The sequence below is a fragment of the Coffea arabica genome, chromosome 7e, assembly GCF_036785885.1.
Source record: "Coffea arabica cultivar ET-39 chromosome 7e, Coffea Arabica ET-39 HiFi, whole genome shotgun sequence".
In the NCBI taxonomy this organism is placed as follows: domain Eukaryota; kingdom Viridiplantae; phylum Streptophyta; class Magnoliopsida; order Gentianales; family Rubiaceae; genus Coffea; species Coffea arabica.
Genome location: NC_092323.1, coordinates 6,635,122 through 6,662,153, shown reverse-complemented (window position 1 = coordinate 6,662,153; position 27,032 = coordinate 6,635,122). Strand labels below are relative to the sequence as shown.

At 38.3% G+C, this 27,032-nt stretch overlaps 6 protein-coding genes across 6 annotated transcripts; all 6 read left to right on the top strand.

The window, feature by feature from the left end:
• The first annotated feature begins 4,939 nt into the window (after positions 1-4,939).
• On the top strand, positions 4,940-5,428 carry LOC113701959 (uncharacterized). Its single transcript, XM_027222881.2, has one exon. It carries the CDS (start codon positions 4,940-4,942, stop codon positions 5,426-5,428), a length of 489 nt encoding a protein of 162 aa, XP_027078682.1.
• A 3,718-nt stretch (positions 5,429-9,146) lies between these two features.
• LOC113701410 (uncharacterized) lies at positions 9,147-10,409 on the top strand. Its single transcript, XM_027222044.2, has 3 exons — positions 9,147-9,471; positions 9,574-9,855; positions 10,008-10,409. Exons 1-3 carry the CDS (start codon positions 9,333-9,335, stop codon positions 10,154-10,156), a joined length of 570 nt encoding a protein of 189 aa, XP_027077845.1. The 5' UTR covers positions 9,147-9,332; the 3' UTR covers positions 10,157-10,409.
• A 1,308-nt stretch (positions 10,410-11,717) lies between these two features.
• LOC113702150 (uncharacterized) lies at positions 11,718-14,926 on the top strand. The gene is made up of 2 exons (XM_027223179.2): positions 11,718-12,591; positions 14,139-14,926. Exons 1-2 carry the CDS (start codon positions 11,843-11,845, stop codon positions 14,791-14,793), a joined length of 1,404 nt encoding a protein of 467 aa, XP_027078980.1. The 5' UTR covers positions 11,718-11,842; the 3' UTR covers positions 14,794-14,926.
• A 2,367-nt stretch (positions 14,927-17,293) lies between these two features.
• On the top strand, positions 17,294-19,117 carry LOC113702249 (glycosyltransferase 6). Its single transcript, XM_027223363.2, has one exon. It carries the CDS (start codon positions 17,340-17,342, stop codon positions 18,747-18,749), a length of 1,410 nt encoding a protein of 469 aa, XP_027079164.1. The 5' UTR covers positions 17,294-17,339; the 3' UTR covers positions 18,750-19,117.
• Positions 19,118-20,757: 1,640 nt separating this feature from the next.
• Positions 20,758-22,602, top strand: LOC113702294 (glycosyltransferase 6-like). The gene has a single exon (XM_027223424.2). It carries the CDS (start codon positions 20,974-20,976, stop codon positions 22,315-22,317), a length of 1,344 nt encoding a protein of 447 aa, XP_027079225.1. The 5' UTR covers positions 20,758-20,973; the 3' UTR covers positions 22,318-22,602.
• A 1,358-nt stretch (positions 22,603-23,960) lies between these two features.
• On the top strand, positions 23,961-25,922 carry LOC113702281 (galactomannan galactosyltransferase 1-like). The gene has a single exon (XM_027223405.2). The coding sequence runs from the start codon at positions 24,360-24,362 to the stop codon at positions 25,692-25,694; it is 1,335 nt and encodes a 444-aa protein (XP_027079206.1). The 5' UTR covers positions 23,961-24,359; the 3' UTR covers positions 25,695-25,922.
• The last annotated feature ends 1,110 nt before the right edge of the window (positions 25,923-27,032 follow it).

Here is a 27,032-nt window from a genome sequence, read left to right as displayed (position 1 = left end):
TGTTTTTGTCCACCTAAATTATTTTAAGGATCTCACTCAAATTTTCGTCTTGAACAAAAAAGGGTTGATTGGTAAGGATCATTTTGTCAAGAAGTTAAAGGTATCATCATATTTAAGTTATGGCAAGGGTAATCCATGAGAGGTGTTTTCAATATAAGAGCCACACATGAAGCAGCAGGATATCACTTCTGTAAGTATTATTTTTTTCTGGTCAGCAATTACAGTTATTGCTAGCTGCTTTGGTTTTTTCAATAGTTTTCTTGAAGCCACTTGTTTGCACTTGGAATCTAATGAACCTTCTTCTTCTTTTTTTTTTTGTTTGAATCAAATGAACTTGAGTGACCATAATCACATACTTAGTCCAAGGTGTAAGGTTATAATAATAATAATTACGGTTAGTCCAAGTCCGAGTTCAAATAGCTGTCGGCTATTGAATGCGGACTTCCGTTTGCTGGTATCATGAATGAGCAAGAACCAGGTTTTCGGATAGAATTGGGGTTCAGGAGTTTTAATCACAACACTATTTAAACAAATTCCATTTATATATGTTATGTTATACTGTGCCACATTTTTTCACAACAAGAGAATCTCTTGTGAATTTTACAGTACGGAAAATGTTGGAAACAAGAGAATGAATGGTTCGGTAATTTCCAACTTTTTACTTCGGGGCAGATCCGATTCCATCAATGTTTGTAATGTTAATACTTGTGAATTAATTCTTACAAATTAAGCCAAGTAATTAAACGAGTCAATTGAGTATTGCGCTATAATTCCTACAATCAAGAATCTTCTTTCAAGAGGAGAGAACTCCAACTAGAAACACTGCCCGGTTCTTTCAAGAGGCGAGAATTCTTTTTCTTTTCTTTTTTTCTCCTCTTAATATGGGCTACACAGGTGGAGTTTTGAGATTCAATCTTATCTTTTCTTTAATTGTGTTTTTCTGGAATGTTCTAATGCATACTTTTATCTTTTGTCCTTCTGGCTGTTACGTACCGTCTATTCTATTTATCCTCTAAAGAACAAAATTTTTTTCTTTTAAAAAAAAAAATGGGGGCTCATAGGTTCATTCTTTCTATTAAATTGCGGAATCCACGGCACTTCTGCAAGTGCCACCATTGAATAATCCTTTCGGAACACGAAGAGAGAATCTGCTGAATTCAATCTGTAAGATTACAACGTAAATTTGGGCCCCCCGAACTTATAATTAAATGGCAAACCTTTTTGCCTTAAAATTTTACACGTAAACTTTCCATACAATTTCTTGTGGCACATAATTGCCCAATTTTCTAGGCAACATATTTTTTTTTAAAACTGAAGGATTAATTACCAAAGTGTGAAGTCGCATCCATAATTAGATGGGTATAAATGGGTAAGTCAAAAAATGAATTGGGTAACCCAATTACCCATTTATAACCCATTTATTTTTACTTTTTGTAAATTAATGTAAATTCATTTCCATAAACTAAGTTGTCAATTTATAACATCCTTTGCACCCATCATTAGTTTTAAATATTTATTTATAATACTTAATAAACCTAATTATCAATTTTTTCCCATATGTACTCTATGGCGCAAAATTATACATACTATTTAGTAATCAAACAATAAGAATATAAAAATTTGAACTAAGTACTATAAAAGTTAACATAAAAACTTAATCCAAAAATTTTGAACTTCTAGCATTTTTTCGTGTGTAAATTTAAAATTTCATTTTGGAAAAATAAGAAAAGAGGATAAAACTTGTCATAAATTGGTAATGGTGAAAAATGAGCAAGTTAATGGGTGGGGGAAGAGAGGAGGTTTGGGGGAAGACAATTCTAAAAGAATTAATTGGGTTTGATGGGTTACCCAATAATACCCATTTAACTCATTTATAATCATATGCAAAAATTTAACATACTCATACCCATCTATTCATAAGCGGTATGAGTAAATTTAGTTAAATGGATTTGCTTGACAGCTATAATTTTATCTGAAGAATGCTTAGTGGGCATTGGTCAAAAGCATCCCAAGTGTTATTTTTTTTTTTCCCAATTCAGGGAATGCCTAAATATAGGAGTACAGTAAATATTGCAATTTATATTTACACGGTAAATTGTAGGAGCTAAAGTATTAGAGTGCTAGTGGGCACTTATTTAAAAAATTCTAAAATATATATATACAATAAGTATGCACATACCGAGATCCAAGGTGTAACTGCTGATGCAGATTAATTAAACAAATAGAACATACACTTTGCTATCAAACATTAGAAAAAAAAAAAAAACTGAAAATAGGTGTACATTGTGTGAACTATGGTAATTTCTTAACGCAGCTTTAGTTATCTAACGAGTGTATCCAATTGTTCCACTCAGCTGCGTGAAAGGCAAATCTCCATATGGAAAGATTTATCATAGAAACTATATAACTTTTGATTTCTAGATTTCTTGTTTCTAGTTTCTAGATTTTTTTTAATTGGATAGAAAGTGAGTGACTTTTTAGTTTGACTACAGCTTATGACTAAAGACAATTAACCTCCGTCTAACATCTGTAGACCACCAAACATAACAACGCATGCCGATATATTTTCCTTTTTTCATTTCTCCGTTACCTGTCACTAGCAAAACTCATTTTTTTTTTATTGTTTTTCTTTTGGGTTTCTTCATTACCCCACATAACAAAACCCCAGCGTCTATCGAAAAATCGAAAGCGAAAGTTTGGGAAAAAATACAAAAGTAAAATCGAAAACCAATCGAGTTCTTGTATGATATGATCCCACGTGGCTTAAGACTGACAAAGTCCAGTTGGAGAGCCCATCAATTGTTTCTAATTTATGTCCTTCGCCACGTGGCTTAAGGCGATTCAAAAATAGATAGAAATGGGGTCCTTCTGTTTTTCATAATTAAAATATGTATATGGTAAAAGATTAGAGCAAATCGTGTCATATGTCATTATATTGTACACTAGTGCTAATTTAGATCACAGAATTATTTTCTTAGTTGAAAATGTCACTGGACTAACCAAATTGCATGTTTTTTCTTATTTAGTGAAATTTGCCTGTCAAGACAAAAGGAATGGACATCAATTGACTTGCAGGCTTGGTTTTTGAGAAGCAAAATCATCAATTCAATTTTTTTGGTTAATGTTTGTCTTCGCCCTTGAACATTATAGACAACAATGAGGCTTCATTCTACTTTTCAACCCTAAGACCTTTGTGAATTTGTGCCCAAATATGAAGTGGGTTTCTCCTTGTCGTCTCCCACATCACTAACTAGCAAATGACTGGGATTCGTGGCCTTGTTTGGATTGCCTGTTTTCATCGAAAAATTGCGTCGTTTTCCGTAATCACATTTCCCTATTACCTTTTTTCCTCACATACATCAAATCGTTACAGTAATTTTTTCATGAAAAATCACGAAAAATGCAATCCAAACACAACCTTTTGTGTTTTGAGCGGGCATGGTCTCTTCCCCTTCCAAAAAACGAAGAGGATTTTTTTCTAGTTTTCTCTTTGCCATTTTTATAATCAGGTTTTGGGCATGACATAAAATGAAACTTTTCATTTAAATTTGTTTCTTGTTTTTCCGAAATTGCAACCAATAAAAAGCAGTCAAATAAAAGAAAAAAAAAATCAAAACCTTCCAATTCTTTTCCTTTCTGGTTATCTTCTGTCCACTTAACACAAACGGTGCCTAACTTAAACCTTCTCAAATTTTATCTTCTACCCTAAACTCTGAATTAGGCATTCAAGTTTTGACAATCCAAATTAAAGCTACGGCGATGTAGCAACTTGCGCGTAGAATCTCTCGTAAGTATTTGTAGCTAGATCTTTGTTGTCGACAATTGGGTCTGGCATTTTATTCACGAGGAGGGGAGGAGGATTAACTGTTAGGGATCCACCACAATCCCTTCTACTCAGTATCTTTATTCTGGGTAAAGCCTTTGGAAAATTTCAGCAGCCATTGAACATCTATAATATTTTAAGAAAAGGAAGACGGTATTTTCACAATCACAAAAATTTTATTGGTAACTTGATCGAGCTCCCTTTTTTCCCAATCACAAACCTATCTAAAACAATAGATTCTTAGCTCAGATGCGAAATCGTGCCCGTTCAACACTTCTTTAGCTTATTTTTGGGTTGTTGGGGGGGGGGGGGGGGGGGGGGGGAGTTTTGAACTTTTCTCTACTGCTAACAGTTGAGAGAGAAAAAGACAGAGATCTGTGAGTAAAGAGAGGAAAAGCTTCAAATAAAAATTGTGCAGATGAATTTGCCCCTACAAATAAAACTAGATTAGACTAGTTTAGATTATAAAACAGCTATCATTGTAGACAAAAATAAAATAAAATTTGCCCCTACAAAAATCCATTTACAAATCAGGTGACATTCATTCCATTTGTCATGATGGTCAAATTACATGGAACGACACAGAGCATATAATTTGGTTAATTCGGTGACATTTTCAGCTAAGAAAATAGTTTAGTGACCCAATTAGCACAAATAAATAATTTAGTAACATTCTCAAAAGATTATACATAGGCATGCTATCCATAGCATTGTGGTTTCGAATCATTAATTCTTCATCAAATAGCCTACCCTATCTTCAACCTTGTTAATGGTCGAACTTACAGATCAACACAGTGTTGCTCATTCAACGTGGTCGAAGTAGTGTTCCACATATCTCTATTAGGTTCCATCATGGACAAAAAGCAAGAGTTTTCGCTTTGCCATATTTAATTTAATTCCATTTTCCCCGGCACTTTCCCTCCTTGCTTTTTTTTTTTTTTTTTTTTTAACGTCTTGCTGGCTTGTTTTATTACTCCGTTAGACCCCACAGATCTTCATCATTCGGCAGCACCAATATATTTAATTACACTGTCTCTGAGCGTGGGTTACAAGCTACGATATATACACGGCAAGCGTTGAATTTTCAAGTAATGCAATAAGTGCAGCTAGTCAGGTATGAGCACCATAATCAAAAAGGCCGGTAAACAAGGCAAATTCAGAACATGCGTTACAGCAGTCACCAGAATCCTGACTAGAGCCCGGGATTTCTATATCAACTGCATGAATAATTGCGCTTCAAATGTCGGTACGTATAACAGTATTGGTGGCATGGTGTATCCTGCTTCTCATCTCGCTCCATCTTTGCCCAAGAGCTTTAGTGTCAGATCTTCAGCATTAATCAGCGATGATGATTTGGCTGAGCTTCTGAGGGCTGCTTCCACCAGGGGCCTCAGGAACAAGATTGAGTTAGAGTTTCTTAGGCAACAGCGGCCCCCCATGGGAGGAGTAAGTGTTGTGCAGCGCAGTCAAACAATTGCCATTGGAAGGATTGATGAAGAAAAGCCCTGTGATTTTGGAGAAGATGTAACTTTGAGAACAGATGCTTTTCCCAGAAGTAGAAGCCATGCAGTCACAAACAGGAAGGATTTTCTGAAGAACAGTTGAGCAGAAAATAGAAGAATTAATGGAAGGCCGGCTTTGCAATTGTTTTCTTTCTTCTTCTTGTTTAGACCTTCTCTGAATCTCTCTTTTCCACATTTTCCTTTTTTGGTGGGCTTGAAGTTGTTAGTTCAAGTGGGAGCACTTTGCTCTAGGGTTGCTTTGATCTTGTGTATTTTTTTACTGGTTCAATCAAATCATAGCATTGACAAGTCTCCAAATCCACATATTATAGTGTGCTATTTTGATGTGATATGGTACTATTGATCTCCATTCTCCAGTTTGTAGAAAATTGAGATTTAAAAAAACAAGGCTTGCTTGATCTGTTTAATCTCCAGTTTGTAGAAAATTGAGATTTAAAAAAACAAGGCTTGCTTGATCTGTTTAATCTGTATCGAACGTGAGTCTGGCAATAGAACAGTTCGAAGTGCTCACAATAAAAACATCAAATACTGATCGAATAGTATTGGTTACACCATAAGCTACATTTTCATTTGGTGCAATGAACCACACGACTGGTTCACGTATTTGGCAGGAAAAAAAAAAAAGGATTTTGGCCGTCTAGTTTCTTTTGTTTTTAATTTGCATGCGAACATTTGGCAGCCATTTCGAAATGCTGACAAGGGAAACATCCAATGCTGATTGATATGGTGGTATTGGATGCACCTGCCACCGAGTATCACAATCTACATTTCCATTTGCTACAATATAAGAGCATACGGCTCACTGTATTTCGCAGGTAAAAATTCAATATATCACACACATTATACATATCGAAATTATGATACTCTACGTTCATGTTATTATTGTGTGTATATTTTTAATATAACTAGGACTTTAGTATTTCAATAAATATAAAAAGCTACTGATCCAATCTCCAACAACTTGCTGGAGATACCAAGTATATATGCAACTTACCTGCTCCTTTTTTTCTCTTTTTTCTTTTCGGTCTCTGATATCATCACCTCCCATTCAACCCATGGAGCCAAAAAAAAAAAGTGGATGTTTTGAAGCTGTCTAGTTTCTTTTAGTAATAGTTTTCAATTCGTAAGAGAATATTTGGAAGGTAAAGAGTCATTTTTGCTTTTCGCTCTTGCTGCTTACACATTTACACGTCCAAATTTTATTTTATTTTTTTTAAAAAAAAAAAACCACCAGCACTCAATAACTATTAACAAAGTGACAATCAAAGAATGTTTAATTGTACTCCGTGAAAAAATATTTATCGACATTTGACGGGGCTCTGAACGTCGCTTTACATTAGAAGCTTAAAGCAATGAACAAAGACTATGAATGTTTCTACTCGATCCAGCCTGGTTGATATCAACAGATCAATTTGATATTGCACGGTAAGTACAACCCCCTAATGGCTTGACTTCTACCCTTGACTTGATAAATAGAACCCATGGGCCCCGTTAATATGCCAAATCGTTTTACACTTTTCTAGTATTTTTTTTTTTTTTTCATAACGACACATCTTCGAACCATACGGATGCATTATCCACCTGTATGGATTTAGAAAAAGTCACATATAGTGGCACATTGATGGGAGGTAAGATTTAAACTTTTGACCTCCCACTCACAATACATGTGATGGCCAACTTCTTCAGAGGAAGTTGGTTTTCTAGTAGATGGATGATCAAAATTTAAACTAATCATATGTTGATTTAATGCTTAAGATTGAGGTGTCAGAATTTAAAAATCATGAAATCATCCCTTTTCAACTCATAAGGGATTGAAATGAGATTTCGCGTATAGTTTAATTAAGGGAATAAAATAGAATTAACCCATTTCAATTCGTAAGGGAACATTTGGAAGGTAAAGACTAGTTTTTATTTTTATTTTTTTAATCTCACTGCTTACGCGTCTAAATTAAAAAATAATAAAATAAAAATCACCATCACTCAATATCTATTCACAAATTGACAATCAATGAATGTGTAATTGCACTCCGTGATGGGTCCAAATCTCATCGTATGTGAGATTGTGAGTTGTTTAGACTAATTATATGTTCATATTCATCCATAAAAAATAATACTAATGATAAAACAGATTATCAACACTAATTTAGAGGTAAATTTTTGTATATTTTTTGAATGTCTTTATCCCACGCCCAATTGAAAATCCAGGTGCCACCGCCTCCTGAGATTTTAAAACTCAACTTGCTTTATGAATCAAATTGAAATGTTGGATCCTTTCAAACAAATAAGTGCATAAAAAGAATCTCACCAACTTTGCCTAGAACTTCTTCCTCCACCCTCCCCCCCCCCCCCCCAAACCTCTCTCTCCTCCACCCAAAAAAAAAAAAAAACATTGTTTTCAACTAAATTTGATCCTTCCCAGTCCTATATATGGATAAAAATGTTAGTGTTATGTCTTGCAAATTTTCTTATCTTGGTCTGCCGGTACTGGTTATATCAATTCAATCTGTTGAAGCAAATACAAAGAGCCAGCAAACTTCTGGTTAGATATTGTGAAAAAGAAAAAAACAAAAGATAGCCGGGGAGTTGAACATTACTACTAGCCTACCGGATTCGCTTTTCTCATGCTGTAGATAAATGATACCCACCAAAATAGCGAATCCTATAATGAAGGGGGAGGGAGTGTAAGCAAGAGGTCTCGGGTTCGAATCTTTCTACTTACACTTAAAAAAAAAAGGCAAAAAAAAAAAAAAGAATCCTATAATGAAAATGGAATAAGACCCGCATTCTTTCGATTGTTGTATATAATATAACAATAATACCTAGTTGTGGAAAAATTAATAAATCTATTTGTGAAGCAAGCTTGTCATTTTTAGCCATCCCTTTTTTAGATTGCCGTCAAGACATAAGAGGGTAGAAAATTCGATCGAATGAAGGCAGAGAAGTTAAATGGCCCTTGCTTTTCTGGTTGGTACAACCGATCGAGCAGCGTCTTTGTTCAGCCATCAACAGGAAAAAGTCTGCTGAATGGAATGGCAAACATTTTGTTTGGAATTTTGATCTTAACACATTTCACATTCCATCACGAACCCAACTTTAACATAATCCCTCCCTGGCCGCGTCTACAAAATAGAATAATCCTGTCCAATATACTACTAGTTATGGGAGATTGAAAGTACCACATTGGTGACATAGCATTTGAAGGATTCTTTGTTTGGTGTTTCTCGGCCTTGTTTGCACTTTACACAAACTCCTAATTGTCACGTCCATTTACCCCCATCCTCTAAAGTTTAAACAAATACTACTATGTATCATGTCATTTTTGTTTAAACTTAAATAGTTATGATTCCCAAAGAAAAAGAAGAGATCAAGGAAGGGAAAGGGAAATTCTAGAGTGTTATTCGGGTTGAACAATATTATTTCATCTCCAATTTAGAGAGAGATGAAAAGACTATTGATAATACAAGGCTTAGAAATTCTTTTACAATGTCAAGTTTGCCCTGTCGAAGTTAAATAAAAATATTTTCTCAACAATTTGGATTCTCTTGGTAAGAATAATCATTCATCTAAGTATATATAAAATAAATAAATAAAAAAAACTATAGAAGGGCGATTTTGGATGCGCACCACCTAATTTATTTCTAGTAAAGTCTTAAATAAGTTCACAAACTCCCATCGTCCATGTATGAAGAAAAAGATTCCAAAATCATTTCGCCAACTCCGAACTTGATAATAAAAGAAAACTTACCATTTTTTCCTATTATTATTATTATTATGTTTTGGATTCTTTTGTTACGTACCTTACTTTATTCTCTTTTTTTTTTTTTTAATTTATCTTTGCAGTTTTTTGTATTCTTGTGTTACGTATCTCCCAAAGTAGGTCCCGAAATCATTTGCTTTTGTGGCATCCGGCGTCGTTCTCCTTCCCCTCCGCCGGGCAATCATAAAACTGAATCGGACGGCCGTCGAGGATCAAGTTGTATGATGAGATGAAGAGGGGAGACAAAAGACAAAAGTTCCATGAGGCCCTTCTTCAAATGCTCTATCCCCCTCCTCCGGCTCCAAGAGAAGACAACCAGGACTCAGTAGACACATTTACCCGAAACCCCAATTTGGATTGTGTTCCAGGTATCAAATCGTTGACTGAACCCCATCTGGATTTGGTGTTAATCAGACAATGTAGGGAGTTAACGATTTTGCCCTGTTCTAATGCGTCTGATTGATTGATAGACGATTTGGATGAGGATAGAGGGTCTACGGCATCAACTGATGCTGATGAAGGGGAAGAGAATGGGCCTAAGAAGTTGACAAGAGCTCAAAGAAAGAGGCTTCGCAAGAAGAAGCTTAAAGAAGCTGCTTCACGCCGCAGGAAAATTATTGGGCCACTTTTGCCTAATACGAGCGAGAATGGTACTGCTGAAGTTGGCGGTGGTGGTGTCGTGGAGGAGGAACCTCAAGGTGTTCGAGGAAATGCTGCTGAGAAAGATGATCATGCTCGGGCGGACAAGCCAGGTGAGATTCTTCTTTTAAGAGCGCGTGGAACTTTGAAACGGAATTGGCAAAACCTATTTAGCTAGTAGTAGAGTTCTTTCCGTTTGCAGCAATTGACAGCCCTGTTTTTTAGCCGTCTGATTGAATGCCCCGTGAACTGAATATTTGTCTAGAATCCGAAGAGAGACCACTAGGCTCGAAACAAAACAAGCTAAAGCAGAGAAGAATGGTCAAGAAACTGGCCAGTGAAGGCATGATGAACCCATCAAGCGCGGGAAACAGCAATGAAGACGCTAGAATATGTGACAACGGAAGTGCTTGATTAATTACTCCTCACTCCTCAGATAGTAGACGCCTCATTGATGCAGCAAACTAGTTTCTTTGAATCCTACAACCACTGTGTTTTTCATGAATGCATTATGCCTTCTTGTTAAGTTATGAACTAGCAGATACTGCCTCTTCTGTTTCAATGGCGGAAGCTAATCTTCGCCTGTGAGTTTTAAAACGATTTCCTCCAGTTTGTCAAAAACAGAGTTTGAGGTGTGAATATGAGTTTTGATTATTTTGAACCCTCACATGGTAATTTTTTTTGGGGAATAAATTGAATTTTCAACCACTAGTTGAGGGTGCCTAGAATTTACATTCACGGCTAGAGGGTGCCTAGAATTTACGTTCAAATTTTGTAGCTATATATTATTTTTAGTTTTTATTGATTAGTATTTTTATAAGGTCTTTTTAAATTTTTAATTGCTTGGTTCCATTGTTAGAATAAAATTTGATTAAATTTATGATAGATAACTTATTCTACTCGGTACATAGGTGATAGAAATTAGAGATCTTGCGTCCAAATACCCTACTTCCCAAGTCACCCAACCCCCGTTGGAAAATTTTTTTTAAAAAAAATAGTCTAAAGATGATATTTTGAATATAAAAATACTAAGATAGCAAACAATATGAAAAAACTATTTAGTTCACATTTACGAATCGAAATTGAAATAAGTAATATAAAGTCCTAATTATACTAAATTTGTGTATGTTTTAAAAAATTTGTCTATAAATATTTCCTACATCTTCATAATTAAACTCAACCAAATATATTTAAAATTTTTCCTTATAAAAATATTATATTTCTTCTAGTATGCTCTCCAGCTGTTATATATATTAACTTGCACTTTCTTATTTACCAAACAAAGAAGGCTTATCAATAGCATAATCTTTTTCCTTCTAGAGTAGTGGGCATAATTATCCCAGAAAAAACAAAAAGCCCCAACTTAGAAATTGAGAAATTTATTTTTAAAAAAATGAGTAATTTAACTTAGAAATCACTACAATCTAAATATTTCTATTCTATATAACAAGGATTTGAGAAGGCATAATTAAAACATTTCCAAACAATGTAGTCACACCCCAACTAAGCTAGATGTGGTAGAGAAAGTAACGATTCTCAGCATAATTCTTCTCAGTGCAATATTAGCACATGTTACCTTAATTTTGAGTGAGCATACACAATTTTCAGAAAAATGTATTAAGACGATAGTATATAGTTTTAAAGAATTATTTCCACCATATAGAGTAATAAGCTTTGTGATTTTCCTCGCATATTATATCAAACAAAACTCTATATATTTTTAGAAAAGGAATTGAAAATTTACTTAAATTGTCAAAGCTCCTAGAAATTTCCAATTTTATTTGAATCCGGCCCACAATAGCCTGTAGCCCATTAGCCATCCAACTCGAAAAGTGTAGAAGGGTAGAATGTGAAGGGGCTGCGAAAGACGTGTACATCACACAAAGCAAAGGGGACAAAGGAAGGCTCAATCGAAAATCCAAAAACTTGAACCGCCTCAACCCCTCATCTATTGCCTCTTTAGTCTTTACTCTTACACCCCCCAAAAAAAAAAAAAAAGAAATTGCCTCTTTATTATTACAGAGATAAAGATCCTCGCAGGTCTCCAAAACCCTAAACCCCCTCTTCCTCTCTCGACTGAACAACTGAGCACCTCCGGCCATGGCGGAGCTGAAAATCTCAGAGATGCGAGACCTAACTCGAATAGAACGCATAGGTGCCCACTCCCACATCCGTGGTCTCGGCTTGGACTCTGCGCTAGAGGCTCGGGCAGTCTCTGAGGGTATGGTGGGCCAAACCTCAGCCCGAAAAGCCGCCGGGGTTATTGTTAAGATGGTCCAGCAAGGTAAAATCGCCGGCAGGGCTGTTCTTCTTGCGGGTCAACCTGGCTCCGGAAAAACTGCAATTGCCATGGGCATGGCTAAATCACTGGGCCAAGAAACCCCTTTTGCTATGCTAGCTGGAAGCGAGCTCTTCTCTCTCGAGATGTCGAAAACTGAAGCTCTCATGCAAGCTTTTAGAAAAGCTATTGGAGTTCGAATTAAAGAAGAGACCGAGGTTATTGAAGGTGAAGTTGTGGAGATTCAAATTGACCGGCCGGCAGTTGCTGGAGCTGCGTCGAAGACTGGCAAGTTGACGCTGAAGACGACAGAGATGGAGACGGTCTATGATTTGGGGGCGAAGATGATTGAGGCTTTGGGAAAGGAGAAGGTGCAGAGTGGGGATGTTATTGCTATTGATAAGACTTCTGGGAAGATTACGAAGCTAGGGAGGTCTTTTTCGCGGTCGAGAGACTATGATGCTATGGGCCCACAGACGAAGTTCGTGCAGTGCCCAGATGGGGAGTTGCAGAAGCGGAAAGAGATTGTGCATTGCGTGACTCTCCATGAGATTGATGTAATCAACAGCAGGTATATATTCGATATGCTTTTACTTGGGAGAAACGTTACTCCTTGAAAGTGAATCGAACGAGCAATAGTTTGGAATGTTTGTTTGGGTGTATGCTTATCTAATTGAGTAGTTGTTGCTTCAGAGGATGTTTTAATTTTGCTGTCTTGGTATAGTAAATGGGAAAGATTTTACTTACTGTTATATACATTTCAAACTGCTTGTATCCTTTGGGAACAAACAATCACCGTTTAGCGGGCTGTCGAAATTAGCAGCTTGGAGCCATTGCATTGTTTAACCTCTGAGAGTTGATGTGAAATGTAAACTCTTCGGCTGTATATTCTAGTATTGAACTTCTGATACTCATAACCAGTAATATTCTTGTAAATTGTTGAACGAATAACTCTGAGTTAAAATCTTCCCATTAATCCTGCTTGGTACCAAACAGCAGCTATCTTGTAGCTTAGTTGGTAAAACATAGCCTGGTCTTAGTTGTATCTAAGCATTTAGCAAGTACTTTTTGGTGGGCAGACTGCTATGAACTTGATCCTTCTGCCCAAGTAGAAAATGATAGGCTCTTCTTTCTTCCATTTAGCAAACTGCTTTGAACCGAATTATACGCTAGAAGAGAGGGGAAGGGACAAGGATAAGCGTGGGTAATGGAAAGTAGGGTTTCCAGGCCTTCCTTGGGGATAAACCTCATTATTAGTGCATGTGTTTCGACAGTCAAATATGGTTCATAGTGATATTCTGAATCTAGGGATGTTCTGGTGCTTATGAGATGCTATTAGTCTATTTGGGATGTTATGTCCCTCAAGTCCTGCTTCTGGCATGCCCAAATGATTGCAATTGATTTAGTTTGCATGTCCGTAAGAATAATGTAGAGCCCTCATTTTCAATATGATGATTTGTTTCTTAGACCTATGACTATGACCACAGCACAATGAGCTGTTTGCAGTTTCAATATTACCGTGATACTGTCTTGCATTTTGTTACCTTTCATATGTAAAAGAACCTTTACATTAATAGTTTCAAAGAGAATTGAACGTGACATTTTTTAGGACGAGGATATTATGCCTCTCCTATATTTATACTTATACTTCTGTTTCTCTTTGGCAATCATTTGAGTATGTCTTTGACATGCAAGTCCTGCAAGTTGCTAACTTGGAGCCTGCACTCTACATTCCGTTAATGAGTTCAACTCGTCTGTTTGAGTGCTGAGCTTGTAAGTCATGGTTACTATTTGATTTAATCTTTCTATTGTCGTGTTTCTTTTCCCTCTTTCCTTCACTTTAACTTATTTAAAAAATCTGAAGGTCCTAATTTCAGAATGCTCGTGTCTGTGTCACGGCAGACAGCTGCAATAGAGACAAAATATGTTGGTTTAAGTAGGGGCCTTCTCTGTATCATTTATAACTAAGTCAAAGTATTACCGCTTGTGTGAGTTTCGGATATGGATTTTGGCTTTCCTGCTGAAAGGTTACTGTGCTATACCAGTTAAATGTTTCATCTTTAACTCCTAAATAGCACCAAGTTTTACAGCTTGTACGGCCTTATCTTTTGATTTCAGAACACAGGGGTTTTTAGCTCTCTTCACTGGTGATACCGGTGAAATTCGCGCTGAAGTTAGGGAACAAATTGACACAAAAGTTGCAGAGTGGAGGGAAGAAGGCAAGGCAGAGATTGTCCCTGGTGTTCTTTTCATTGATGAAGTGCACATGCTTGACATAGAGTGCTTTTCTTTCCTAAACCGTGCTCTGGAGAATGATATGGCACCTATCTTGGTTGTTGCTACAAACAGAGGCATTACTACTATCCGTGGCACTAATTACAAATCTCCACATGGGATTCCAATTGATTTTCTTGATCGACTGCTTATAATCTCCACGCAACCGTACACTGAAGAAGATATAAGAAAAATTCTGGACATCAGGTGCCAAGAGGAAGACGTAGAAATGTCCGAAGATGCAAAGGTTTTACTTACAAAGATAGGGGTTGATACATCATTGAGGTATGGCATACACCTAATTACGGCTGCTGCTTTGGCTTGCCAAAAGAGGAACGGTAAGATTGTAGAGATGGAAGATATCAGTCGAGTGTATGAGCTGTTTTATGATGTCAAGAGATCAACTCAATACTTGATGGAATTCCAGAGCCAGTATATGTTTAATGAGGTTCCAGCAGGAGAAGGGGATGAAGATGAGGCCAATGCAATGGTTTCTTGAGGCGTTCCTTGTGCTCGTGCAACTTTAAGATAACTTCAAGTTCTTGAATTGTATCTAAGCGCATAACTTTGTAAAGACTTAGTTGCCGCTTGATTGATTTGTATTTTGTGAATGGAGATGTACAATTACTTGACATGCCAGAAGCATCAACTAATCATTAAAGAACTGAGCTGGAAACTTGCGTTTTAGTTACTTGCGGCAGGGATGAGGATGCTTTACAGTGAACGGAAGATAGGCGTATATATAATTCACGCTCGACTGTGAAAGATTTACCCAATTGGTAGGATCACTTATTTGCAGCATAATGGAAATGCACTACTACATTTCTCGATACATGAAAGTCTGCCGTTTCCCCTCAAGGATTACATGGAAATATAATAATGAAAATATGCTGTCCCCAATGTGAAGTTTGGTATGGCAATACGTGGACTGTAATATATGGAGTATAATATAGAGAAAGTAGGAATCCAAATTCTGCCTAGGGCACCGACAGGAGGAGGAGGCGATGTGCTTATCCAGGGAGCGACATGTGGAAGCGTAAGTTTGAATTTGAGTGAGAAAATCCCAGAGGAAGAAAAAGAGTATGGTTTTGGAAATTACAGCTTTATGAGGAAAAGTATGGCTCGTTATAATTTAAAGCAAACCAAGAAAGCAATTGAAGGGGATAGAAAGCTTTAACAAATTGGGAGGGTAAGCAGAAGTGGACACTCGATGCTCCAATAATGAGGATTGAGCGGAGACAAACTAACCTATCATGGGGATTTCTTTTGACTGGTAGCGTTTATCGGGCCAGCTAGGGAAGCGAACCCCTTGATTTCGTTGGATAAGATTAGAGATCGATTGTCTGTATTAAAGCTTAGAACTTTTAAAATATATATATAAAAAAAAAGGGGTAGCTTATTGTCCTCGTTGGGACGACACGCGTGTTGTTGAAATGACTGGTAAATTCATCAACTCATATTGGTTCTTTAAATCTGCCCTATAGATTAATTCAGGACGTCTAGGTCCAGACCCATTTGGTCGAGGTAAAATCCATCACTTGCAATTAATTAGTTGATTGAAGAGCCAACACAAACTACAATTGTCTAATGACTAATGCGCTAGTTTGTTACTGTCTTTAATAACTACCGCTACTTACTACTACTATTCTTATTATTATTACTGGGTATTGCTAGTAATTAGAATAGGTATTCTGGCCTTTTTTTTTTTTTTGAAAAAAAAATGCATATCCACAGAACTCTTCTTCCGTTCTTTCTTTTCTAAATGGCGCTAGATTTTTGGTAAAAGGTCAATTTTATTCTCCTATTTGCCGATTGTTTTAAACAACGACCTCCCCCCGGATTCAGTGGTAGCACGTCCATTTGTCATTGACTAAAAACACACCGCTGAATTTCTTCGGATCAGATCCGGTAATCGCTGAGGGTTGAACAATACAAATACTACTCTTATCAATAAAATAGAAAAGCATTATTGTACTTTACCTACTGGAAGTTGACCAGTTAAACAAATGAAGTAGCCGCCTAAGACGTTCGGAAGTCGGAACTTCACAATCCGGAACAAATACAAATCGAAACTTCTCCAAATATTAAATATCTGGCCAAAGAATTCTTCGCACGTGAAAGGTTCGGAAATCAATTAAACACCTCCCCTATTGATTAGATGTCCGCGCTAGTGACGTCCGACCCCGTTCGAACCGGAGGTGCTGTGTCCCAAGCTTTTCTCAAAAGCTGCTCTTAATCAATTAATGGAATAGTCACAAAGCAAATCTAATCTTATCAAATTGGACTCTGTACTACTGTGCTACATAGTAGACTTTCCCGTTTCCTCCCAATCACAAAATTTTTGGTATCTTCCTCCACCAAAAAAGAATTTTTTTTTTTTTTTTTAAAGAGAGCGAGAGAGAGAGAGAGAGAGAATGAGAGGACATAAAGGAAAAATTAAAAAAGAAAATTAGGGACCAATGACATATACAAGTTATGCTAATTTTCCAATTTGATCGTTTATATATTTATAGGCGTGTAGGTGCTGCCGCTGCGGTATAGCCAGACCATGATTTTTTTTTTTTTTTTTTTTTTTGGGAGTACTAACTACCAAGGCCAATGATATGCTTCCAGCTTAAAGATAAATATTACTCCCTCCCTTTTTTTATAACTGACGTTTAAGGTTTTACACACCAATTAAGAAAAGTTTTTCATTGTTTAAATCTATACACTACTTTCTTTTTGTATCCTCATTAATTGTCCAATTCACCCATGTTTTCTCTCACTAGAGTACTAAATGGTGCTGTTTTACTAGGCCAAAAGCAATGTAAACTAATTAGGAGTAGTAATTAAGAACCCTGTATTGGAAAAGAGAGATAAAAGGGTAAAATTATGAAAAAAATAATTAATGCTGCATGGGGATAGTAAAACGACAGATAAAAGTACTTAATAGCAAATTTCTTAAACGTCAGTTATAAAAAAAAGGAGGGAGTAGTCAAAACTGATAAATACACTCCTCCCTCTTGCGCTTAAACACGCCCACGCCCAGGAGTACGCGTATGGTCTATGCACCACACTCTATACCATAAACAGTTAGGCAGCGGCAGCAGGAAGGAAGATACTCAGACTCTCCCCTTGAGAAAGGAGAAAGTGGTAGCCATGTCCAAAACCAAACTTCATAGCAGACCACCATCCTTGTCTAGAGATAAATCCGTGTTTATTGCAGCAGCAATCACTGTATTACTTGTTTGTGTTATTTGGTCTTTCACAGGAACTTTCTCCAACTTTCCGACCTTATTCTCTTCAGACTGCTCAGGTAGTCCTGGCCAGTTCTTTAACCGAGCAGACGACCCTCAAGAAACAACGTTTTATGACGACCCTGAAATCAGTTACACCGTAGACGGCAATCCCATTAAGAACTGGGACGAGAAGAGAAAAGAATGGCTGAAACTCCATCCCACTTTCGCCGCCGGCGTCCAGAACCGTATGCTACTCCTCACTGGATCCCAGCCTTCGCCGTGTAAGAACCCCTCCGGGGACCATTTACTCCTCAGGTGCTTCAAGAATAAAGTCGACTACTGCAGAATCCATGGCTGCGACGTCTTCTACAACAATGCATACCTGAATCCCAAGATGAAGTCTTATTGGGCCAAGATACCGTTGATCCGGGCCTCAATGCTGGCCCATCCCGAGGCTGAGTGGATCTGGTGGATGGACTCTGATGCGATCTTCACTGACATGGATTTCAAGGTGCCACTGAGGAGGTACAAACACCATAATTTCGTCGTTCATGGATGGCCCAACCTGATTTACGAGAAGAAGAGCTGGGTTGCCGTGAATGCAGGGATTTTTCTCATCAGAAACTGTCAATGGTCCATGGAATTCCTCGAGGCTTGGGCCAGGATGGGCCCGCAAAGCCCAGAGTATGCACGGTGGGGTCAAACGCTGAGGTCGACGTTCAAGGACAAGATGTTCCCAGAGTCGGATGATCAGTCGGCCCTGGTTTACTTGCTGTTGAAGGAAAAAAAGAAATGGGGTGATATGATGTACGTGGAGAATGAATACTCGCTGCATGGTTACTGGGTTGCGGTGGTGGGGAGAATTGACAATATTACCGGAAGGTACGAGAAGATTGAGAAACAGGAGGTGAAGCTGAGGAGGAGACACGCGGAGGCGGTGGGGGAGAGGTACGGGAAGCTGTGGGAGGAGCATCTGGAAGATGCGGGCGACAGAAAAGGCGGGTGGAGGCGGCCGTTCATAACGCACTTCACGGGGTGTCAGCCGTGCAGCGGGGACCACAATCCATCCTACGTGGGGAAGGACTGCTGGGTGGGGATGGAGAGGGCTCTGAATTTTGCGGATAATCAGGTGCTTCGTAATTTTGGGTTCGTGCACCCGGATTTGCGGAACGGCTCAGTGTCACCGTTGGCTTTTGATTTTCCGGGAGCAGAGGCATCTGAGGATTCACTAGCGTGAAATTGTAACCCAGTGAGGTCAACGCTGTAAAAATTTACCGGTCATTCCATCTAAACGCTACGCTATGCTAGTACTAGGGATTTTGTGCTGTTGCCACAGCACAGTTCAAGTTGTCATCATGTTAGTACTATTATGATTGAGCAAATAATACCCAAGGCTTCCAAAGCAAAAATATGTCGGCATCCCAGTTTCCTGTCTATAAAATATAGTTTGGTAAAGGTTGGATCCTTGGAAAAATTGTGTTGTGTGGGCGTCGGATACGACTCTTCCTTTACCAGGGTCCAAATTGAAAGCGTCTATTCTGTGATTTGGTTAAAAATTTCTTTTGACAAAGTGCAAAGGTATCACCAGTTTTGGATTTTGCTCTATATGACCAATCGGACTCTCGCTATCATCTCCTTAATCAGAGGCGCAATGTTCTTTAAAGTTTTTTTTTTTTTTATTTAAGCCCTAGCCCTTTTTTCATGAATCATATATATATATTTTTTTTTGTCAAAAATGACTCATGACTATATGTTGTTTCCTTTGATTAGGGTAATTCGTTTCGTCAATGAATAAGGATGACTAAAGCGTAATGCTCCTATTTCACGCTCTATCCCTGCTGCTGGGGCTGTGTGCTGTGGCCCCGACCCTTACAAAGCGATCACATCTTTTGATATGAACATGAATATAAAGCGTGTAGTAATTTGAGAAATCATCAGATTGAGCTCCAACTGATTAATCAGTCACTCAATATTTTCTTTGTGCATATGAAGAATCTGTACCCACATTTGTTGCTTGCAAAGAAAGAAAGCTAGGGAAGGACTCATGCTTGCGGTGAACTGAATCCAAAGCTAGGGATTTTGACGTTGTTAGGTTTATTGTTGTTAAAAATGCATGTGAAATGAACATATGCAGATGCAAATGTCTCTACAGTTGTGGGTTACCGCTTGCTTCATTCTTTTAACACAGTTGGTCTCTACAGTTGGTTATTAACTCTTTGATTTTGCCTTTGTTGTTTTTTTCTTGCACGAAATAGCATGTGATTGAACGAAAGACAGATCACAGATGGCAACTCAACCAACTGGGCCTTGCCGAGCCGTAAGGAACACTGACAATAACATCCCTTGTGAGTTGTGAATCTATCAACATTCAACTATCACACAGACGAGCGACACGACAAAATACCTTAACAGGCAGAGCAGAAAAGGGGACCGGAGGGATGGGTGGCCATATATGATACATCCTCACCAAAATTCCTTGGTACGTGGAAAGACAAGGGTTCTTCTTCAAATTACCATTTGTCCCTCCAATTAATAATTAATAATTGGTTAGTGTGTATGTTTCCAATTTTTACTTTTGAAGTCTTGTCTGTCTTCAATGATAAGAGATTGGTGTTTTACTCGAATCTTCAAATTTCAAATCCCCTCACCACATTTAATAATAATTAATTTTACGTTCTTCCGTGATTTTTCATTTTTTTTTTCAAGCGTACGGTTTCATCAGAAGTTGTATGAATCAGGTCATCTAAATGACCTTTGTTGCTGCCTCTACCATCCCTTTGTTGTTGCTGCTGCCTCTACCAGTAAATAAGGTCTCATTTTCGAGGGGACAACTGAGGTCTGGGAGAAGAAAGCCTCAGGTAGGGTTTACACGTTGGATCGATGGATTGGAACTTCCACCAAATTGAACAAATATTTTGGCATCAGATTTACTACCATCATTATTGGCAGCACATGATCATGATGTAATAAGGTTCGCATAACGCATTAGTACGTCCTCGGCCCTGTTGAACTTCGTTGCTGATGAATCTCGCGAATTTTAATGGTAAAAATTGATTCTCTATCCGCCTATTGGCAGGTGCAGATCTCATAAACCTACAGCCCCGACAAAGAAAAAAGATGAACTTTCTTTAAAAAAAAGTTTACTATTGCTCGTTTAAAAGTTAAAATTGAACTATTAACAACACATTTATTTTAGCAACAAATGTAAACCAATCGCAAAGCTCCATCTAATAAGTTGTGAAAACTTTCTTTGAAGTCAGCTGCCATATATTATACTGCCCAGGGACTGGGCATTTAGAAGCCTCCCACTCCCACCGCTCACTCAAGACACTACTCACTCTCTACATTCAAGTCTTCCTACTATTTACACGCTACTCTCTGCTTTCAAGAAAAAAAAAGTTATACCGTCGCTACTCTCTCTTTGGCAAAAAAACAAGAAGCAAGAGTAAAGCCGGCCAGCCATGTCTAGAGCTAAAGCTCAGACCAAACAATCATCATATATTTCTAGAGATAGCAGCAGGTCGTACTTCCTCGCTGTATTTGTCTCCATGTTACTCGTCTTTGTCATATGTTCCTTGACAGAAACTTTGCCCAGTTTCCAAAATATGATTTCAACTACCGGTGCTGATACCTGTAACGGCGAACCACCAGCCGTAAATCGAACCCACGACCCTAAAGAAGCCACTTTTTACGACGAACCCGAGCTAACTTACACGCTAGGCAAAACCATCGAAGACTGGGACAAGAAGAGAAAGTCCTGGCTACACCTTCATCCCTCGTTCGCCGCTGGTGCCGACACCCGTATTCTCATCGTGACGGGCTCTCAGCCTTCGCCATGCAAGAATCCCATCGGGGATCATCTACTTCTAAGGTGTTTCAAGAACAAGGCTGATTATTCCAGAATCCACGGCTACGATATCTTTTACAACACGGCATGTTTAGACCCCAAGCTGTGCAACGTTTGGGCTAAGGTAGCTTTAATTCGGGCTGCCATGGTGGCCCACCCGGAAGCAGAGTGGATCTGGTGGATGGACTCCGATGCTGTCTTTACTGACATGTACTTTAAAGTTCCGTTACAGAGGTACAAGCAGCATAATCTGGTTGTTCCCGGCTGGCCCGACATGGTTTACGAGAAGAAGAGTTGGGTTTCTCTAAATACCGGGAGTTTCTTCACGAGAAATTGTCAGTGGTCTTTGGATTTTTTGGATGTCTGGGCTCGCATGAGCCCGCGAAGCCCTGATTACAAGTTCTGGAGTGAAACTTTAATGTCTACGCTTTCGGATAAGATGTTCCCGGGAGCAGATGAGCAGTCGTCTTTGGTTTATTTGCTGTTGACAGAAAAGAAGAAATGGGGGGATAAGATTTATTTAGAGAATCAGTACGACTTGAGCGCTTATTGGGTAGGCGTAGTTGGAAAGCTTATTAAATTTACGAGGACGGAGGCTGACGCAGGGAAGAATTTGCCCTTGCTAAGGAGGAGAAGGGCGGAGGTGGTGAGCGAGAGCGTTGGTGAGGTGCGGGAGAAGTACTTGGAAAATAATACCGCTGGCGAGGGTAAACGGCCGTTTATTACGCATTTCACGGGATGCCAGCCCTGCAGCGGAAACCATGATCCCTCCTACGTTGGAAATACCTGCTGGGATGCAATGGAGAGGACTCTGAATTATGCTGATAATCAGGTCCTTCGTAACTTGGGTTTTGTGCACAGGGATATAAGCCATGGCTCTTACGTTTCACCCCTAGCCTTTGATTTTCCATCGGAAGTGCTGCAAAGAAAGAAATCCGGTGAAGAATATAACAGGTGAATAAATCCGTCCGTTTTAGTGTTGTTTATAGATTAAAGCAGCCAGCAGGACTTGGGCTCTGAAAATTCAGTATCAAAAAAAAAAATGGCCGTAAAATTAAGAGAACAAAAAAATTTTCACAAGCTAGTCGTGGTAAATTCCTCCGTAATTGAGTGAATTTCAAGATACTTATATTTGTTGCCACGAAAGAGAATATATATTGTTGATGCTTTTTCCTGTTGGTCAACAAAATCGAATTGATTGAGTGTGCTTTATAATACTACTAAAGTGTATGGCTTTCAATTATTTTCTCGCTTAAGAAAAAGTGGACAAGCAAGAAAGGTTACGCCATTATATGCGGAAGATTACTTTTGACTCAGCCAGTCATCCAGCGGACAATGATTTCAATTTTGAATGTTGTCCCCTCAATCAAAGGCGGATTATTATTGGACTTTGTTTTTTTTTTTTTTGCAGGAGGAACTGCTGTACAATTATTTTTCTTCATCTATTTCTGGTAAGATAAGATAAAACAATTTCTTTTTGGCAGCCAAAAATATTTAACCTCCGGCAATTGCTTAGTAGTATCAAACTTCCGTCGTCGTTAAATTTCTCTCCGTGGCTAGAGACATCAGCGAGCATTTGATTGGCGGGGTCTAATATCCACAATGATGTGATAAACTGTACTAACGTTCGTACAATAAGATCATGTGAAACTGAAGATGAGCCCAATGCAGATGAGGTTATTGGACCTCGGAAGACTTGCAGCAATCGCTGCTGCAACAGCTGGTGCTGGTCCATAGAGATGGACAATCGGCATCATATATGTTGCTGCAATTTTAGCCACTTGATATGCTTTTCGTTTCTTCCATGAGATTTTGGTTTTCGGGGTGAAAAAATCAACATTTCATGACCTTTAAATTCGTTCGGGCAAATTAATCTACACTTACTCCAGGATCAAAATACTACCAAATTTTTTTTAATCGTAACGATAACATTTGTATAACTTACTTTAATTTAATCTTGAAGAAAAAAAGAGAGTCTAGCAGACGGAGTACCGTCAGAGGAAGCAAAATGACAATCACAATTAATTGACTAGTATATGGTACCCCATCAAAACTAAGTCTTGGTAGTACCAGCGGTCTAAAAGGCTATTGGCTGGTGTATGACCAATTAAAGACGTATTTTTCCTATCTTAATCACTTGCTACTGATTAAAGACTCAAGTCTTGCAATTGCCACTCGTTTTTTCAGCAGAACTTATCTTACACTTGGGACAGAGTCCTCCTTTACTCCTTTTATATAGCTATAACCAAACTGAAAAAAATATGAGAGCAAAGTTGTGGGACATGATACGGTCCTATTTGAGTGTCATAACTTGGAAGGTAAAATTGCTTTCAAAAAGAAGTTTAAGTTTAAATTGTAAAAGGGTGATCAGGAGGAGTTATTTTGATTTACCCAAAACAACAAGATTTGGACGAAAACGACAAGAGTGGTGGGGATCCATATAAGAAGTGTGGAAGGATTTAGAACCTTAATTAAGTTAAACAATAGTGGCTTGTTTATTATGGGTAGGTTTGTGTCCGTCAAAATGTAAAAGCCTTTTATACCTACCGGGCTATACATTGAAAAAATAAACCCAAAGAAAAAAATCTGAATGCAATAAAAAAATGGATTACCCAATAGTTCTACGGTCATTAATTTGTTTTTATTGCCTAACCAAGAATAGATATTGCGAATTAAAAAGCTTTCACAGGAGTCGTGGGCAAAGAGAGCATTTGCCTTGTGTACGAGTATATACGAACTACAAATTCTGTACGAGATACTCCTCCCCCATGGCCAACCACAGTTCTATGCATTTAAAGATTTTGATTTGTGGAGAGGGCCCTTTGTCCCATGCTCTGCTCTCTTTGGCAGATGGCAGATGGCCAAAAGCCCTGCGCAGTCCGACTAACTGGAAAAAGTTACTGCTAAAATGAAATCCTAAAGCCCTCTCCAGTCTCCACTCACTTCTCCGAATCTCCAGACTAATTCCACATTTCTACTCCGTATCCATACGCAGCAGCTATGACCAGAATCAAGGTTCACACCAAAGCGCCGACATTTTTCAGAGATTGCAGGCCCTTCATCCTCGCTGTATTTGTCGCCATTCTACTCCTTTATGCTCTCTGGTCCTTCACTGAAACTGCTTGGACAAACTTATCCGTCTCCGCCATTTTTTCAAACGCCACCACCGACCACTGCACTTCCCAACCCCAATCCCTCAACCGAACCCACGACCCGCCAGAACCCACGTTTTACGACGACCCGGAACTCTGTTACACCCTAGACAAGCCCATCGATAACTGGGACGACAAGAGAAAATCATGGCTGAAACTTCACCCCTCGTTTGCCGACAACGTCCAAGACCGCATACTCCTCCTCACAGGATCACAGCCCTCACCCTGCAAGAGCCCCATCGGCGATCATCTACTCCTCAGAGGTTTCAAGAACAAAGCCGACTACTGCAGAATCCACGGCTACGATATCTTCTACAGTAATGCTTGTTTTGACCCGAAATTGTGCAACGTCTGGGCTAAAGTAGCTGTAATTCGAGCTTCCATGGTGGCCCACCCGGAAGCCGAGTGGATCTGGTGGATGGACTCGGATGCCATCATCACCGACATGGACTTCAAAATTCCGTTACAGAGGTACAAGGAGCACAATCTCGTGGTACCCGGCTGGCCCAACTTGGTTTACGAGAAGAAGAGCTGGGTAGCCGTAAACACCGGGAGTTTCCTGATGAGAAATTGTGAATGGTCCTTGGAGTTCTTGGATGTTTGGGCGAGCATGAGCCCGCGGAGCCCCGATTACAAGTATTGGAGCGAAACGTTAATGTCCACCCTTTCGGATAAGGTGATTCCAGGAGCTGATGAGCAATCGTCTCTAGTTTATTTACTATTGAGGGAAAAGAAGAAATGGGGAGACATGATTTATCTGGAAAATCAGTATTACTTGCATGGCTATTGGGTCGAAATTGTGGGGAGGTTAAATAACATAATTAAGAAGTATTTGGATACAGAGGCAAAGGTGCCGGTGCTGAGGAGGAGAGTTGCGGAAGTGGTGAGTGAGAGCTTGGATGGGGTGTGGGAGAGGTACCTGAGAGATGCCGGTGGTTTTGGAAATAGTGGGTGGAGACGGCCGTTTATTACTCATTTTACCGGATGTCAGCCGTGTACCGGAAAACATGACCCGGCGTACAAGGGTAACGCCTGCTGGGTTGCGATGGAGAAGTCTCTGAATTTTGCCGATAATCAGGTTCTCCGGAGGTATGGTTTTATGCACCCGGATTTAGGGAATGGGTCGTCGGTGTTTCCAGTTCCCTTTGATTTTCCGGCCGACGAGAAGGAAGAATTGGTGTAGAGTTGAGTGGAGGAGGTAAGTAAAGGGCGGTTGTGTCTGTATTTTGTATAGTTTTGTCTTGCTTTCTTTGTATCCATCCATCAAAATGGTGAAGTGAGAGAACAAAAGCAAACGATTCTCACGGAGGCTTCGCCAAGTTCCTCAATCGAGTGAATTTCAAGTTCAAGAGCTTTTACGAATGCCTTTTTTGTCAATATAAAAAGAGAATTAATTTGGTTGTTTGCACTATTAGCAGGGTATTAGACTAACACCTTTTGTTTTGTGCTGTTCTTTTTGCACAATTCCCCAATTACGATGTAGAATCTGTATACCAGAACTTTCCTCCTTTCAACTGTTAATAACCATCTCGTAGGGAAGAAAAAGGAATAATTGCACAAACCTCCCCTGAGATTTCTGACATTTGCACTGACCTCCCCTCTAGGTTTTGAAATTGCATTCACCTCCCCTGAACAGTAACAATTCGTTGCAGAAACCTCCCTGACAGCTTTTGTAGAAGTGAGATAAGAAATTTCTTCCAATTTTACCCTCTTCTTGCTTGACAATTATTATTTGCTTGACAATTGCTTAACTAATTATCTAATTAGTTAATAGTTAAACTAATTAACTATTAACTAATTATATGATTAATTATTAACTAATTAATTAATTTTTATTTATCTAATTAACTGCTTAACTAATTAACTAATTAACTAAAGCTGTTGTCTGTCTGAAACTAACAAACTATTTGCATGTTAAACTAATTAACTAATTAACTGCTTAACTAATCAACTACTTAACTAACTAACTAATTAACAGATTATTTGCATGTTAAACTATATGCAGTACGCATTACCTATTTAAAGTATCGGCTCTTTATGGGTATTTTACTTTCAAACATTTAATTTATGATAAAAACATTAATGTTTGTAAGTAAAATTCAAAAAGTGTTACAGTAATATTCTTACAAAAAAGAAGGGGCATAGGACCATAAATTAAATATTTGAAAGTAAGAATATTGATATTTTTTGTAACACTTTTTAAATTTTACTTACAAACATTAATATTTTTATCATAAATTAAATGTTTTAAAGTAAAATACCTATAAAAAGCCGATACTTTAAATAGGTAATGCATACTGCATATAGTTTAACATGCAAATAGTTTGTTAATTAGTTAGTTAATTAATTAGTTAATTAGTTTAACATGCAAATAGTTTGTTAGTTTCAGACAGACAATAGCTTTAGTTAATTAGTTAATTAGATAAATAGAAATTAGTTAATTAATTAATTAGATAATTAGTTAGTTAATTAGTTAATTAGTTTAACATGCAAATAGTTTGTTAGTTTCGGACAGACAACA